Genomic DNA, 17,098 nt, shown 5'->3' on the forward strand with positions numbered 1-17,098 from the left:
CGTTAAGCCGTAGCCAGTTTAGAGTTTGGAAGAATGGGGTAATGTGGTCAGCGTGACGGACATCGCAGACGAAGTGAACACAAGAATTATGAACACGTTGTAATCTTTGCGACTGGTTGACATTGAGGTCGGTCAGTAGAGAATCACAATAATCAAAGTGGGGCATTACTAGTGTTTCCACTAGTATATATGTTCTAACCGAGGTCAATCCACCGTAAAAATGCTTAACCAGGGATTAGGAGGCAATTGTAATTGGTGGTTATACTAACTGACATTGATGCACGTGGGCACTAGTCTTCTTCTGAGACTTCATTGACTAGTGACAAGAAACAATCTTTCGACCGATTCCATAGGTAATATTTATATGCTTTGCAAGGGGACGTATGTCCATGACTCAGCTCAACTGTCCTGCAAGGAATGCGGGATTAGAGTAGTTCTGCACTGTGGCTAGACTTGCAGAGGAAGTTAGAATTTCAATCTAGCATCAGGAGACCACAGAGGATGACCATCTTCATGATGCTGCTGGATTTCATTTCCTGTGCTCAGGAGACAGTATGTGTTTCTCAAGGTACTGATGTCTGATGTGCCGTAAGCCTGAACTATCCAGCAAAATATGAGGTGATGTTTAGATGTTCATTCACATGGCAGTATCTGGTCAGGAGTTACACTTTTCTTAAGCTTCTCTTTTCCAGAGCTCGAAATTGTTTAGTTAAGTTAGGTTTCGATTCTCCAATAAGGAGTTTGGCCTGTGTCATGACCGGTGTAGATCTCCAGGCTCCTAGTAAACCATCAGATTCTCCTTTAGATCATTTTTGATTATACACTTAGAAATACCAGTCTACTTTGTGTGCTTCACGTACCTAGAGAAGCCCATTGTCAGAACAGATATAGATATTCATGCCTTTGCGTGATCTATTTAGGTGTTTTTCTGAGCACAAGCTAATATCGAAAACGTTTCAGCTTGGAAAATTATAGTATACTAACCGATAGGGATAGAAATTCTAGCCCTTGTTAATTACACCATAGATCCCTGCTGCAGTACTATTGTTAATTCTAGAACCATCAGTGAACCATACTAGACTACCAGGTGAGAACTGGTTAAGATAAAAAAAAACTGAAAGTTATAATTTATAAAACAGTTATAGCCTATGACTGGCTGATCTGTATATTTGTGGAACTTGGACTCTCACTTTGAGAGAGAACAGAGGTTGAGGGTGTTCGAGAATAAAGTGCTTAGGAAAATATTTGGGGCTAAGAGGGATGAAATTACATGAGAATAGATAAAGCTACACATAACATTACAACATATTATTACAGTATAATTTATATATCCAGTGCAATGATTGACATACAATCTTTTAACAAGTAGCCTATTAAATACATATATGAACATTTTTATAGATAAAATGTTATCCATCTGAAATGTCCATTTGTAATATGCTGATAGAATTCACAATGTTATTCTTTGTGTGCAAAATTATTCTAATATAAACATAACTAGCAAGTTTTCGCATATTCTTTGTTACTCGCTCAGTTGTATTATTGTGTTGTTTTGCATTGTTGTTTATAAAAATATTGCTACAATAAGGGAGTGCAAGATGTATGTTATGTGTAAAGCTGTGACATGTAGGCACTAAAAACATGAAAAATAGGCAGGCAATAAGGCAATAAAAATGATTGAAATAGGCATTTATGTAGACACTAAAAATACAGAATGGGTTGTTAATACACACTTATTACAATTTAATAAAATTACTATTTTAAGTTAATTGTAGTTGTACTCTTTACAATATGCAGTGCTACTGGCACAAAATCAATATACAACAATATATTTTTCTAAATTCTCCATTATTCTTCTGTCACTAAGAATGTTCTGAAATGCAGAATGCAACCTCACAAAACTTGAGTGGAGCATATTTAAAATAAGTAACCTGATGCAGCTCCTGTTCCTATACCTCTCCACATATAGCCACTATTTTCATTAATGTATCCCATCCAGGATTCCGTCTTAAGGTCTTTTCTATCTTTTCTGTAGCAGCACCTCCAACCTTTTGTAACATAATATTTCCTTAGTGTGGATTAGGCAGGAATTTGCATTTTTGTCCATTTCCCAAATAATTCCTTCAGTGTTTTATTTTTCAGCTTACTAAAAGAATATTTGCTGAAATCATTGCATCACACAATTCTGAATTGGATCCTCTGACGTCACTTTTTGGTGGCTGAGTCACTCTACTATGCTAAATTTACATGAAAAATTTCATGCAGATATCTTTAATATTTCCAGAGAAAAAAAATAAAAGAGTATATTGAAAAGTAAATAGAATCACGTGTCTCATTTAATGTTAAAGTACAAGTACTCTGTCTGAGAATTATGCATATAATTGTTATAATTATTTGATATTTCGTACTTTGTTTAATTTGCAGTGTAATATTTTATACATACACACACACACACACACACACACATGCACAGAATGGAAATAATGTAACTGCAGATTTCAGCAGCTTATTTTTTGGATAGAGTACAACAAAAAATTCTAACACCATATTAGTCCTAAGTGAATACTTTTCTCAGAAAAAAAAAATTCCCCTAAATGTTAACATTGTTTTACTCAATAAATACAATCCATATGATTCTGATTTTTAGTTGTATCATTAGAGAAATTGATAAGGGATGATTTGTCCCTTTACAGTTTTGAAATAGAACTGTTTTCTTGCAAATTAAATAAAAAGGTTAACACATATCATTATTTCCTGCCATTGGCGAAGTCTGACAACCCTATTGCAGAGACTAGGGGATGGAATGCTGCTGTTGAGACCTGAATTCATGTGTGTATTCACATGACCCATTTATGTGCTGTTGCCAAACTACAGACTTTCAGCCTAATTGTCTAATGAATTATGTATTTTATTTGTTATTTTAATGTCTGTTGCGTCCTACAGCCTGCACAGTTATATCACTTCTACCCCCCCCCTTCTCTCTGTGTGTGTGTGTGTGTGTGTGTGTGTGTGTGTGTGTGTGTGTGTGTGCGTGCGCGCTAGGGAGAGAGAGAGAGGCGCGCGCGCTTGTGTTTAGGAATCCAGAATTGTATTCTTCTTTTAAATTGAATATATTTGAAGAACATCTAAGTGCAGCATTGGATCCCAGTATATAGCCTGCAAATGCCTGTCTTAGGCATTTTTTTCACACGTACCACACAAAATCAGCACCATTTAATCTCTACTGTTTTAGATGTGATAACTTTACTCTGGCTAAATGTTCAGTCTATATGTAATAAAATTGATGAACTGGAAATTCTGTTACATGAAAATAAATTCTTAGCTGTTTATTTAATGTAACATTGGTGTAATTCTTATAAGTTTGATTTTATTAAATTACATGGTTACACTTGTGTTGCTAAATTCTATGGGGAAATCAAGTTACATGGTAGTGTTGCTCTTTTTCGACATAAACATTGACTATAGAACTATTGATGTTGACAAGTTTTATTACGAACAACATTTTGAGGTTGCTGCTGTGTTGTTATCTAGTTTTAAAACAATTTTATTATCTATATATCGCTCCCCTATAGGCGACAAACTTTTGTTTTTACAGTTATTGGAGAAGTTGTTTATATTTTTTAGTTCTTTTAATTTGCCCTATGTGTTATGTGGTGATTTTAATATAGATGTTAATATTAATACAGATTTTACCTTACAATTTTTAAACATTTTAGGAGCTGCTAATTGTTACTGCACAAATACCGACCCTACTAGGGGGAAATCTTGTCTTGATAACATTGTTACCAATATAGACCTTTAATAAGTTCTGCTATTTTTAATGTTCCTTTTTCTGATTACAATGGTTTGTCCACTAAAATTGTATTTTTGATTCTATATCCAATACTAACTTACCTAAGACAAGTATTGCATGTAAATTTAGTAGTAACAACATGCTATTTTTTATGGACTATTTATATTCTATTAATTGGAATAGCATATTTAATTTTAATATTAAGTGCAATTTTGACACTTTGCTGTATTTTTATATGGATTGAACTATTTTTTCCCTGTTACACATGTGTTAGTAAGAATAGTATTAATGCAAACAAAACTCGTAAACAAAAGTTGGGTTGGTATACAAGGATTTAAATATTTTAAAAGTTCTTTTATCGAAAATCTATAGCTATCTTGAGTGGGCAACTTATTATAATGCTAATATTACTGATGTCAGAGCTTTATATACTGCAGGTAAAAAGGAGTATGCATTGGCCCTAAGAGAGGCAAAACGTAAATTTAATTAATCTTATATCTGTTCATCTTCGAACAAATGCAAAGTGGCTTGGCATGTTGTAAATACTGAATGTAATAATTCTAATCGCATTTGCGACTATCGATTTAATATTGATGACTTTAATAATTTTTTCATAAATTCTGCTAAACATATTTCAGAAACAGTTAATCGCTGTAATGCCACTTCTGTGGACTATCTTTTTAATACTGGATTCATAATTGAAACAGATTTTTAAATGGAAATTTATTATTCAAGAAGAAGTTACAAAAATAGTTCTTATCTCAAAAATTCTAAATGTAAAGATTTGTATAATATTAGTAGTGATCTTATTAAGTCTATTATTTATTCCATCATCGAACCATTAACTTGTTATATTAATGGATGTTTATCAAGTGGTGTTTTCCTTGAATCCTTAAAGGTAACTAAAACCATTCCTGTTTTTTAAAAAGGGTGATCCCTCTAAAATGGAAGTTTATAGACCTATATCAATAGTTCCTGTTTTTTCTAAGATAATTGAAATTATCATAAATAAGCAGTTTACTCGACATTTTGAATCACTCGACATTTTGAATCTAAGGGTTAATTCTTCAATCCAATTCACAATATGGTTTTCGATCAGGATTATCCACCATTGATGCACTTAATTATTTAGTGGAGTCTGTTGTTACTGGTTTTGAAAGGCATGACAGTACCATGTCTACACTTTTGTGATCTGTCCAAGGTTTTTGACTGTGTATCTCATGAAACCATTTGTTCCAAACTTCGCTTCTGTGAAGTCAGAGGCAAAGAATTGGACCTAATTAGATCTTATTTAAGTAATCGTATTCAAATTACATGTATTAATGGGGAATTTTCAATACTGTTAATGTTAATATTGGAGTTCCTCAAGGATCTGTTGTCGGTCCTCTACTGTTCCTTATTATGATTAATGATCTATCTTTTGATATAAAGTGTGACACAGTCCTTCTTGCGGATGACACTTCCTTTTTGTTTACTACGTATGACATAAATCATCTGTCTTTATTAATGGATTCCTGTTTATGTGATGCTGCTGGTTGGTTTGAAGCCAATGGGTTGAAACTTAATAGATCTAAAACTCAGTGGATATTGTTTTCATTAAATCATGTTCCTGATGAAATGATTTCAGAAGTTAAACGTCTTGGTATTACATTAGATTCAAAACTTACTTAGGCGGGTCACATTGCAATTGTGTGCAAAAGATTATCTCGTGTACTTTATGTGTAAATTAAAAGCTCCTGTATCTAGTAGATATTTGAAACAAGCCTATTATGCATTTTTAAAAAATCATTATGTATTATTACTAATTCATCTTTTAATGCTCATTGTCGACCTTTATTTCGTAATGCTAATATTCTTACTGTAATTAATGAATATATTTATGACTGTTTAGTCTATATCAAAATTAATTTAAATAGTCATGCTTCTCAGTCCCAGCTTCGCAAATACTGTACTAGAAATAATTATATTGTAACACCTACAGTCAGGTTGATAAAGACCAAGAAATGGTTAAATTTTATTTCTTCAGATATGTTTAATAGATTGCCTAAGAATGCCCACTCAGCTTATTTATATTTAGATTTAAAGTTGTTTAAAAAAATGGCTTTTAGATGATCCTTTTCATCATATTAATGAATTTCTTGACAGGCATATGTACTTCGAGTTTTAATCTGTTTGTTTTTATTGACCAAATAAACTTGATTGATTGATTGATTGATTGATTGATTGATTGATTGATTGATATCTAAACTTAACATTTTCAGGGAGTGATGGTGCGTCTAATGCTGGTGCTTGCACCAGTTATGTGCATCCTTTCTGGTATTGCTGTGTCAGCGATGTTGGTCACGTACATGAAGCAAGTAGATTCTTCAAAGAATGTAGACAAGAAGGCGAGGAAATTCGAGAATAATTTTGTAATGAAGAGCGAGGTGAGATTAGATAATTCACATTTCTGAAAATGATGGCATGTTTTAGCTATTTATACCATATTTTAAATAAGACAATTAGCTCTGAAATATAATGGTACTTCATCATATAAACTTTGCCTTTTCTTTCTTCATATATCCTTTTTCTTTGTTTTTCCATTTTGTTCATTTTTTTCTATACTCATTTTTTTCTCTGGTAGACTAATATTTTTATTTAGTTTATTGTGTAAAAGAACCCTGTTCCCTAAGAAGAAGGCTCCAGGCAAATTTTACCCATTATTTATTGTCTTCGTCAAAATTTGGAGGTAATATAATGAGCCCATTATGAGTAGTTTGTCCTACTCTCTACCTGCAATCTTTCCTGTATCATGAAATCATGATCATTTTCTGAATTTATTCATAATCATAACATTGCAAAGCAGTCATAGTTTTCAGTCTAATTGTAAAATAGAAATATAGGGAGCAGTTTTTGTACGCACTGAGTCAGAATTCATTTTATAGAACACTAGGTTTGTTCCAGCAAGCAATTCAGAATGTGTTCCAAACTAATGCCGAACTTCTTTCAACGCATGTGCCATTTGTGCACAACTAGTTCGGGCTTTTACGTTTTTGGAATGTTTCTTGAACTCTTCTTTCACGGTCTTTGGAGTTTCTTCTAATATTAAAATTATATTCATCTTTCGAACTTAATTCTTCATAATATACAGGGTGTTTCAAAAATACGGGGCATAATTTCAGGTATGTATTTCCCACATGTAGACAATCAAAATAGTTCATTACAACATGTGTCCGGAAATGCTTTATTTCCGAGTTATGGCCTTCACAACATTGAAATTCACCGGAACGTTTTTCTTTCCGCAGGTCGTTGCCGTCAAAGGAGACATTAAGAGGGCACTCTGACAGTTCATTCCAAGGCGAAGGTTACATTCAGTGTTGTGTAGGCGTTAGACTGTGCGACATGTATTCAAATCGAGAGCTGGCAGAGATACACTTCATGTACGGTAAGGCGGACGGCAATGATGCGCTGGCTCGTCATTTGTACCAGGAGAGGTACCCACAGCGACAATGTCCACATCAGAAGACATTTGTACGTCTCCATTACCGTCTGTGCGAGTATGGAAAATTTAACTCTCCTGGTTTGGGAAGGGGACGACCAAGATCTACAACTCCAGAAGTACAGGAGGAGATTCTGGAGGCTGTGAACATGACTCCTTCTATCAGCACACGAAGGGTAGCGTTGCAAGTCAATGTTCCTCATACGACTGTCTGGAGACTGTTGAAAGAGTACTGTATCAATTGTATCCTTATCATTTGCAACGTGTACAGGCCCTGTCACCAGCAGATTACCCTGCACGAGTTAGGTTCTGTCAGTGGTTCTTGCAGCAGTGTGGTGTAAATCCGAACTTTCCTGCCTTAGTATTATTTACAGATGAAGCACAGTTCACAAGAGATGGCATAACAAATTTCCACAATCAGCATGTATGGGCGTATGAAAACCCACGTGCAACTGTCCCATCTCATCACTAGGTGCGGTTCTTCCTCAACATGTGGGCCGGTATCATTGGTGATCGATTAGTTGGACCCCATGTAGCGTACTTGTAAACAGACTTACGGGGCAGGCGTACACAAACTTCCTGGAAAACACCATACCTCATGTTTTAGAAGACACTCCACTGATCAATCGTCAACACATTCACTTCTAGCATGATGGCGCTCCTGCACACTTCAATCGTACGGCTCGCCGGTACTTGGATCGAAGGTTTCCTGATCGATGGATAGCTAGAGGTGGCCCAATTGCTAGGCCTCCACGCTCACCTGATCTGAACCTTCTCAATTTCTACTTGTGGGGCCATTTAAAATCATTGCTTTATTCGTCTCCGGTGCCTGATTTGGAATCCCTTCGGAATCGAATTGTGGCATGTTCTGAGGACATACGCAACACTCCTGGAGTTTGGGATCGTGTTCGCAGGTCAATGAGACATCGATGTGAGGTCTGTATTCAAGCAGGAGGTGGACATTTTGACCATCTTCTGTAACGACAACGACCTGCGGAAAGAAAAACGTTCCGGTGAATTTCAATGTTGTGAAGGCCATAACTCGGAAATGAAGCATTTGATTGTTTACATGCGGGAAATACATACCTGAAATTATGCCCCGTATTTTTAAAACACCCTGTATATTGCTATCACTGCCAAATTACTCATGATGGACTAATTTTTTATTTTAACCTGCCTAGTCTCGAAGCATTTTAACCATAACTTCAGATTAAACTATCTGACATGCATCAACAGTTCAGAATTCTTAATTCCTGCTCTTAATCGAGAACCAATTTCACTCATTCCAAACCAGTTCTAAAGCACATTGGAACAGGGAACTGGGAGTTCAGTATTGGTTCAGAATCGGTTTTAGTCTTGGAATGCACATTAAGCTGCTGCGCATGAGCAGATAGTTCAGAATCGATTCTGAACTATTTTGAAACAAACCTCATATGATTCAAGATAGAGAGATACGTTTCTTCTAAGCAGTTCAGTATTGAGCTCTTGGACATTTTGGTTAGTGTTGTTTTCGCAAGACATGTGAATCTTATGTTTCAGATCGCAACAGTATTTGTTGGTGTGATGTGTTTCTTGCTGTTGTCTTACACATTCCATTGCACGTGGGTGACGTCAGAAGCATACAGCAGCCCCAGCATAGTCCTGTCTGCACGGTCTCATGATGGTTCTCGTATCATATTTGATGACTTCAGAGAAGCTTATTATTGGCTGAGAATGAATACACCAGAGGTATGTTCATAGTGTAGTGGTGGTTGTATGAACTCCATTCTCCTTGTTTCTCAGTATAATTCTATGCTGAGTCCAGATAAACTGAAGTTAAGGTGGAACATTTGTGCAGATGATTAAATTTATTGTCATTATGGAATTTCATCATTGGATAATACAAAGTTTGATAGAAGGTACACTACCGGTCAAAAGTTTTCAATCAGCTATGAAAACAACTATATACTTCATTTCAATGTACAAACACATCGGAAAAACTAAATAGACCAACAAAATAAATATTTTTTCTCTCTAGCATTATGATATGATAGAATATTCAAAACGAAATCCCTATTTTAACCACAAATCCATAGTTGTGATAGGTGATCGAAAACTTTTGGCCGGTAGTGTATATGGAGATTTTACATAGATGTGCCCCCAGGCAATCATGTTCTGTTATGGTGCGAAAGGTAGGTATTGTTTCATGTCTGGGTGAATTTAAAACTGAGGAATTATTGAAGAGAGACCTAGGAATTGTTACGTTCAAAATTGTATTTCTTCTATTTCTTTTTTAATATTTTTGTTGAATATTAGTTTCGCTGGTAGATATGATAATTCGTGATAAATAAGTGTTGGATTATAGGCCTCCCAGAAGATCTGTCATCTCATTCCCTTCCAGCCTTTATAACTTAGCAATATACACTTTCTTCTCGTTTCAAAAACTGGGGTTCAAATCTCTCTCTCCATGTAAAATGCATGCATTGAAACATAGCATAGACGATTTATCCGAGATAGGACTTAGTCTCTGAACAGCAACCAATTTCCTATCACAGGGTGTAAAATGACCATTTCCATTCTTGCAGTACAGAACTTTTATCACCGCTGTTATTTATCTTCTTCATTAAAGATTTCGCTACATGCCAAATATCACATTTATAAATTATGTTTGTGGACTTTGTTTTCATTAGAGATGTGAGTCCTGTATGCCAATCTGACATAAATAATTTTACTTTGTATGGGTAATTTTATCCCGAATTTAAAAGAAAACTTACAAATTTAACCAAACCCTTTAACTCTATTAAATATAGAGTGTAATCTAAATTTAACAGAAGAAATACTGAAATCAGAAGTAAACACTGAAATAATGAAACAATTGTCTTTAGAGACAGTTAATATTAGGTACCCTCCACAAAACTGGCTTCATTTATACACCGACTGATCCTTGATTTCCAGGGAACAAGGTGCTGGTGCAGGTGTTACGTGCTGTCTCTTCTCACTTTATAGACCTCTTGGATATAGAACAACAAGTTTTGATGGAGAAATCATATCAATAAGTGAAAGTCTAAGGAATCTTTTATGCCACATCAATAAATTTAAGAATGCAGTTATATTGTCAGACTCCAAAGCAGCTATTCTATCAATATTCTCCAGATACACACCGTCTCAAACAGCAGAAATAACTAAAATGCTCTCACAATTAATAACACTCAATAAAAGATTTGCATTCCGATGGATATACAATCCCATTGTGAAATCCTGGGAAATGAGAATGCGGATGCTTTAGGAAAGAAGGGGAGCACTGCTACTTACAGACCTGTTACTAAATCTACATATTACTCTGTGAAAAGATTTATTAAATCTACATACTTAGATTTCAACAAACAAAATTTGATAATACAATCTCAAGGGAAAAAATGGAACTCTCTGCATCATAATCCACAGTTAATTCCCAATTCGTCTGTAGCTGCATTTAGACTGGCAATAGGTCGTGATTGTTTGGCCAAACACCTGCATAGATTTGGAATATATCAGTCCCCTAACTGCCCGTTGTGCAACTCAAACCAAGAAATGGATTCGGAACACCTCAAAATCTGTGCTTCAGTGGCTGACCATGATAATATCTTTGAAAAATATTGAAGTGCAAGAGGTCAAATGACTTTATTGTCAAATGCCTGGCATTAGAAAACAACAATAAAATCTGGTATTCCAACAAAGTCCAAATGGGATGTTAAATGTCCCGTTTTTCATGATAGGAGCTGAATGCGCAATTTTTAACTCCTCCACTCTCCAGTCCTCGCCCAAAAATTGCGTACATCACCAAAAGATGGTGAGAAGCCTAGAAGATGAAAGGGAGGTGACTGAAAACACTTTCGGGAAGGAGGCTAAGAACTTCTAAGCAACTGGCTATATGCAGGGTAGACCATATTGATGACACACATTTCAATTCATATTTCTAGGCAGAATAAGGATGTAACAAACAAAACTGTAATTCATGCTTCAGGAGAAAGAAAAATAATTTCAGGGGCATATTTCATTAGGCTTATATATACTTTCACAACCATTTGACTAAACAAGCATACAAATTTATTCAGCCATTGAACACAATAATTTATTGTTATAAATAATTGCTTTAAAATTTACTTTTTCCACCTATATCACATATATATATATAAAGAATCTGATGTTACATCCGTTTTGCAGGGTGGTCTTCAATTACGTCCAAGACACTTTCTTGGTCAAACAACATTTCCATTCAGAATTTCCAGTTACTGAAATGATATCCATTGAAAAAGACAAAGTTATCAGTTCAGACTCTTGTAGTAATTTTTATCACAAGTTTTACTTTTACTTATGTACTTCAGTTTGAGCTTTGCGTCCTACCTTCTTGACAACTGGGCTGGAGTCTATCTTGTTGAAGTAGAACTGAAGTTTAAGCACTTTGTTATTTATTTGATACAATAGGCTTCTATATAGCTTCACTTTTTGAAGAAAAAGAGAGAGAAAAGAAAGTTGTTGTTGTTTTCTAATGCCAGGCGTTTGACTAAGTCATTTGACCTCTTGCACTCCAATATTTTTCAAAGATATTGTCATGGTGAGCCACTGAAGCACAGATTTTATGGTGAGAAAAGAAAGTATAACAATACCTTTAAAAAATTAACAATGGAAATGCTACCAACTGTTATATTTCACAACAACATTAATTTCTGAGTGCCCCTCATATTTTATGAAGTGTAATATTAATTTAAATTATGCAAATCTGGCTTTCAGATAGTAGCTACCTGTAAACCTGCTTTACAGGGAGCTACTACCTGAAAGTCAGATTTGCATAATATATTCATTACTGGAGGTACGTTAACAGAAAGCCACAATTTAAGTCACAGAGTATTTGTGTGCACTCAAAGTTGGGTTCTGGCTTCTTGTCAGTCTGTTTGAGTTGTGTGGATATAAAGCAAAAATTGTGTCGGTGTCGTGTATAGTTCCTGGGTTAGCTCAGTCGGTAGAGTATCTGTGCACTAAGCGAAGGATCCCGGGATCGATACTCGGCCTCAGAACAATTTTTCCTTGAAATTATTAATTTAAATTGTTTTAAATTTTGCTTTTATACCTTCTTTTGGTACTGTAATGTTTATAACAAGGATTATGAAAATATTAACATACTAATCAAAAACTCAAAAGTTAAATTAAATAATGCATTAAATAGTGAAAGAAAATAAAATATATTCTTAAAAAGCAGTTTAAATTATACTAGCAAAAATTGAAATGTAGCAGTTTATTTATTTTGATTACTGATGTTTTTTTTTTTTTTAAGCAATTTAAAAGTCCTGAAACATTGCTTTACCAGCCAATGGCCCAAGACCCATGCAATTGCTGGCATTACCATCCATGAAAGTGCTGCAATCTTCCTGCATGCAGTCAATCGTGAGTGAAATTTCATCAGAGTTGGACAGTTATATTGTGCAGTCGTGAGTGAGATTTCATTAGAGAGTACAGTGGTGTTGTGGAATGTGAGACACTCACTGTGTTGTCCTATATTCGTTTTGAAGACATACATCAACTGCAGAAAATTGTGTGGCAGAACAAGGTACAGTAGAACACCTATTTAACATTTTTAAATGTTGAATACTTTCGCAGAAGTTCAATTTACTTGCAAAAAATCTACAATAAATAAATTATGGAGAATACCGCACAAAAAACTGGAAAACATTAAGGGGAAGCTGGGTGCCAATCAAGTTATCTTCTCGCTATCTGAGATATCTTTGCATTTGGATTTTTTTTCTGTTTCGTGAATTAAATTAATTTTTTCACCAAGAAAGTGTCCTCTTTCACGACCATTGTTTTCTATGATATGTAATGATGAAAACAATTCTGTCTCTTTACTGTAATAGCACCGACACTGCGCTCCTCGATGAACAGAACAAAGACAAGAAGCAAATCACGCTGCAAGTTGTGATGGTTACGCAGGCACGCAGCTTCATGTAGGTGTAGGGAGGGAGGGTGGAAGGAAGGAAGGATCGCGTGGCCCACACCATTAGCATATGGCAGTGAAGCAGCAGCATTGCCAAGTCATTGAGTTTCAAAAAATTTGTAAAAACATGAAATACGGGTTTGACAGGAAAGAGAATAACTTTAAGTCGAATATAAAAATACATTAATCATATGTAATAATTATTGGGACTATGAAAATTGAACCATGTATTGTGGGTCCCTATCACCACTGCATGGCACGTCCTCAAGTTGTGGATAGAGGAGACGGCCTCCAGATATGGAGGGTAGCTGCGAATATATTGAATATGCAGTCATGGACAGCCGATAAGGGGTGGTCCTCTAACTTGGGGGTTGGGCGAAGGGCTAGCAACCCATCACCATAAAAAACAGCTTGTTACGAATTCATACAATAAGGATAGGGACCGATGACTGGCTTATGTGAGAGCAGCAATGAACCTGCGGGTTCCTTAAAAGCCATTTGTAAGTAAGTATGAAAATTGAATGTTAATGCGGAAAAACGTTTAAAACCGAGGTTTTCCTGTACATTTTCTGGCAGCTCAGTTCCAATAAGAAAATCAATATTAAAATTAGTGAATAAGTTGCTTGCCTTCCAGTTCCTTGAGAAATTTCTGTCTGCTGTGCTAGGTGTCTAAAGATTTCGAGGACTGTGTTCCAAGACAGCTCCTATTTCATCAAGTTTTCCTCTGTAAACACATGACATCTTAGTTTTCTTTTCCAGTCAGTCACAGAACCTGCTTTATTAAACTTACTTTCATCTTAAAGATGAATATATGATGATGCTATGAATATCTCACCATTTTACAACACTATTGTACTCTAATAAAATCTCAGTCACAACTGCAGGCAAGAAGAGTGCCACTTTCATGGAGGGGAATGCCAACAATTGCATGGGCAGCAAACAATGTTTTGGAATTTTTAAACTGCCAGTCTGTAGAATTTATTATTTTCAACAAGTTTGAAAATATCTACAGTGTTGAAATTGGTTTTCTCTTTCCAGGATGCAAGAGTCATGTCTTGGTGGGATTATGGTTACCAGATAACAGCAATGGCAAATCGGACAATCCTGGTGGATAACAACACTTGGAACAACACACACATATCGCGAGTGGGTCAGGCCATGGCATCATCAGAGGATCGTGCATATGAGATCATGCGTGAATTGGATGTTGACTATGTTCTCGTCATCTTTGGAGGACTCACTGGGTACTCCTCTGATGGTATGAAAGTGCATAATTTATCTCATATGGTTTTTTATATCTTTTTATTTCTTCTTATGTTTCTTTTTTTTTCTTCCTTTTTCATTTCTTCCTCCTTTCTATTTTCTTTACTTGATTATTCTTCTTTTCTTTGTTCCTCTGCTTATTCATTCATCTCATGGTTTAAGTCTTTTTTGATCAGTGCTATGTCATTGTCTATTCTTTACAAATGTATTTATCCATTTCCATTTCTAATAATATTTTTAAACATCAGATTAATACTTTTATCTCAGTTCTCATTGAACAACGTGACAAGTAAGACGTGAGTGATTGCCCCTCGCGTCTTATAATGTAACGAAGCAAGGTAGTGGAAGCAAAGCAATCTAAAGTGAAAAGTGAAGTGAAATCTCTGATTAAAATGGATCTCAAAAGTCTAAGGGAAAGCATCATTATAATTAGTAAGAAGATAGAGGATCTACAAAAGGAGAATAAGATATTGAAAGAAAAGGTGAAAGACTTAAAAGAAGAGAAAAGGAAGAATAATTTAACATTTTTTTGGAATTGAAGAACAAGAAAAAGAACAGTTGTGGGAAATGTGTGAAGTGTTATTGAATGTGTGCTGGAATTAGATGGGAATAGATATTGGGAATGGCCAAGTGAAGGAAGTCTTTAGGTTGGGACGTGGAAACATCATGCCTGTCTTGGTCAAATTGGCGAACTCATGATAAAAGAGAAGATTGTGTGCAACAGGAAAGCATTAAAAGACTCAAATATTAATATCGAGAATGATTTTGAGTATGAAGTGAGGTGTAGGAAAAAAGTGTTAGTACCCTTTCTAAAAGTAGCTAGGAGCAACAGACTTTTTGCGAGAGTAGTAAGGACACATTAAAAATCAATGGAGAGAGATTCGACGTGGAACATTATTTGGAGAGTATTAAGAAATTTGAAATATGATTGATGTAAATGAAAGAAAAAGAACAGAGATTGTGGAAAAAGAATGAGGAATAGTGAATAAAAACTCAAATAGGAAATATTGGTGAAATAGTGAAAAGTAAAAAATCTGTAATGCAAGAGAATATGAAGGTAGGAGTTCTGCTGAATACAACAAATAACGAACAACCATCAGGTTTGAGTGTGAAGACCCTGCAGATGTCGCAGATATCAGGAAGAGAGAGAGGTAGTGATGACAGGAACAGAGCGAGGAAGAGGGAAATGGATACCTGGGTGAAGTCAATTATGACATCACCCCTAGGCCATTGTAGAAGTGAGGTGTATCAGAAGTATGAGAAAGAAAATAGAGTCTTTCGTGATGTCCGCAATAATGGACAAAGAAATATAGGTCAACAACTGAAGAAGATAAAGGAGTCCAGGAAAGACGATAAGGGGGAAAAAGTAGAAATAGTGGAAAGAAGGAGAAGTATAGATAATGGGAATAGAGCTAATAGCGAGAAATGTGCTGGTTGTAGTAAAGAAAAGCCAATTTATAATCTAAGAAAATGGTGTCAGTGAAGGGAAAAAAATAGTAGAGGAATATGTAGTTGAAATGTGATGAGTAATAATTGAGTATTAGCAGTAGTATATGGTGTTTATATTTATGAAGTTGGCAATGTATTGAAATAAATGTTAGAGTAAGGTGAGCTGGGAGTAGGGGTTAGCCAAGATATGTATCAGTAGAGATGAGGAAATAATAAAGATAGAAGAGAAAACAATGATACATAGTGAATATGAAAATTATGTAATATATAGTGCAAGAGTAATACAAGGTAGAGTTATAGCCTGACCACTGACATTAAAATCTGTGTCACAAACCAGTGTTCCTTCGTGTGCAGATTATCATAATGGGGGGGGGGGGGTCTGTTGTGATGTAGATGCGCTTCATGATCGACGTTTCGCAGCAAATACATTCTAAACTATTCGGAACAACAGTCGTGTCCACATCCAGTCTCACTTTTCAATCAATTAATACATTTCGACTTATTGTGTATAGTTAAAACAGATTGTAATTTTAATAATGGAAGGGAACCGAAGTGCGCGCTGCAGGCTTTTGAAAAGTGACACGCGTAACATTATTTATAACTAGGGGGCGAAAGTTGTTGATGAAATGCCATCTTCATATTTTTCACATCATGAATTTCTTATATTGCATTTTTTTTACGTTTTTGAACTAATAGGTCATTTTTACATTTTTCTCGGCATTGTTTGGTTATTTTTAGTATTTTGAAGAACTTTTAGGTCACTTTGAATGCATTTTACTTCGTTCTTTACATATAGGCCTGTTAAATCTTTTTCTAAACAAACATCAGTAGTAGGCCCTACTAGTAATTACCTACAGAATAGTAAATAACAGTGAAGTTTAAGTTTTATAGTTTGGAATTAACTCTAAAGTCTATCCCTCATTTCACTGAAGATTTCACCTCGCACAACAGAAGTAATATAAATGCTTGGCAATAGCTTAGTTTAAGTGAGGGCTTTGACTGCTACTGTTCTTTTGTCAGTACAAGGATGTCTTTAGAATTTATGTTTGGAAGGGGGAAAACTTTCATCGTTTCCTGGAAAATAGGACGTTGGTTCCCCAGTATGGTTCGGAAAGGATGTACTGCAGCAGATAGTATTTTTAACACAGATTGCAAGAATACACACTGC

The 17,098-nt window shown here is 35.3% G+C and overlaps 1 protein-coding gene across 1 annotated transcript in view; it reads left to right on the forward strand.

The window, feature by feature from the left end:
• Stt3A (catalytic subunit 3A of the oligosaccharyltransferase complex) overlaps positions 1 to 17,098 on the forward strand; it is a 100,609-nt gene that overhangs the window by 64,781 nt on the left and 18,730 nt on the right. Inside the window, exons 10-12 of the mRNA XM_069845783.1 lie at positions 6,055 to 6,219; positions 8,811 to 8,999; positions 14,257 to 14,476. Coding sequence (XP_069701884.1) covers positions 6,055 to 6,219; positions 8,811 to 8,999; positions 14,257 to 14,476 — 574 coding nt within the window. The remainder of the gene's footprint in view (positions 1 to 6,054; positions 6,220 to 8,810; positions 9,000 to 14,256; positions 14,477 to 17,098) is intronic.

The sequence above is a fragment of the Periplaneta americana genome, chromosome 14 (assembly GCF_040183065.1).
Source record: "Periplaneta americana isolate PAMFEO1 chromosome 14, P.americana_PAMFEO1_priV1, whole genome shotgun sequence".
Classification (NCBI taxonomy): domain Eukaryota; kingdom Metazoa; phylum Arthropoda; class Insecta; order Blattodea; family Blattidae; genus Periplaneta; species Periplaneta americana.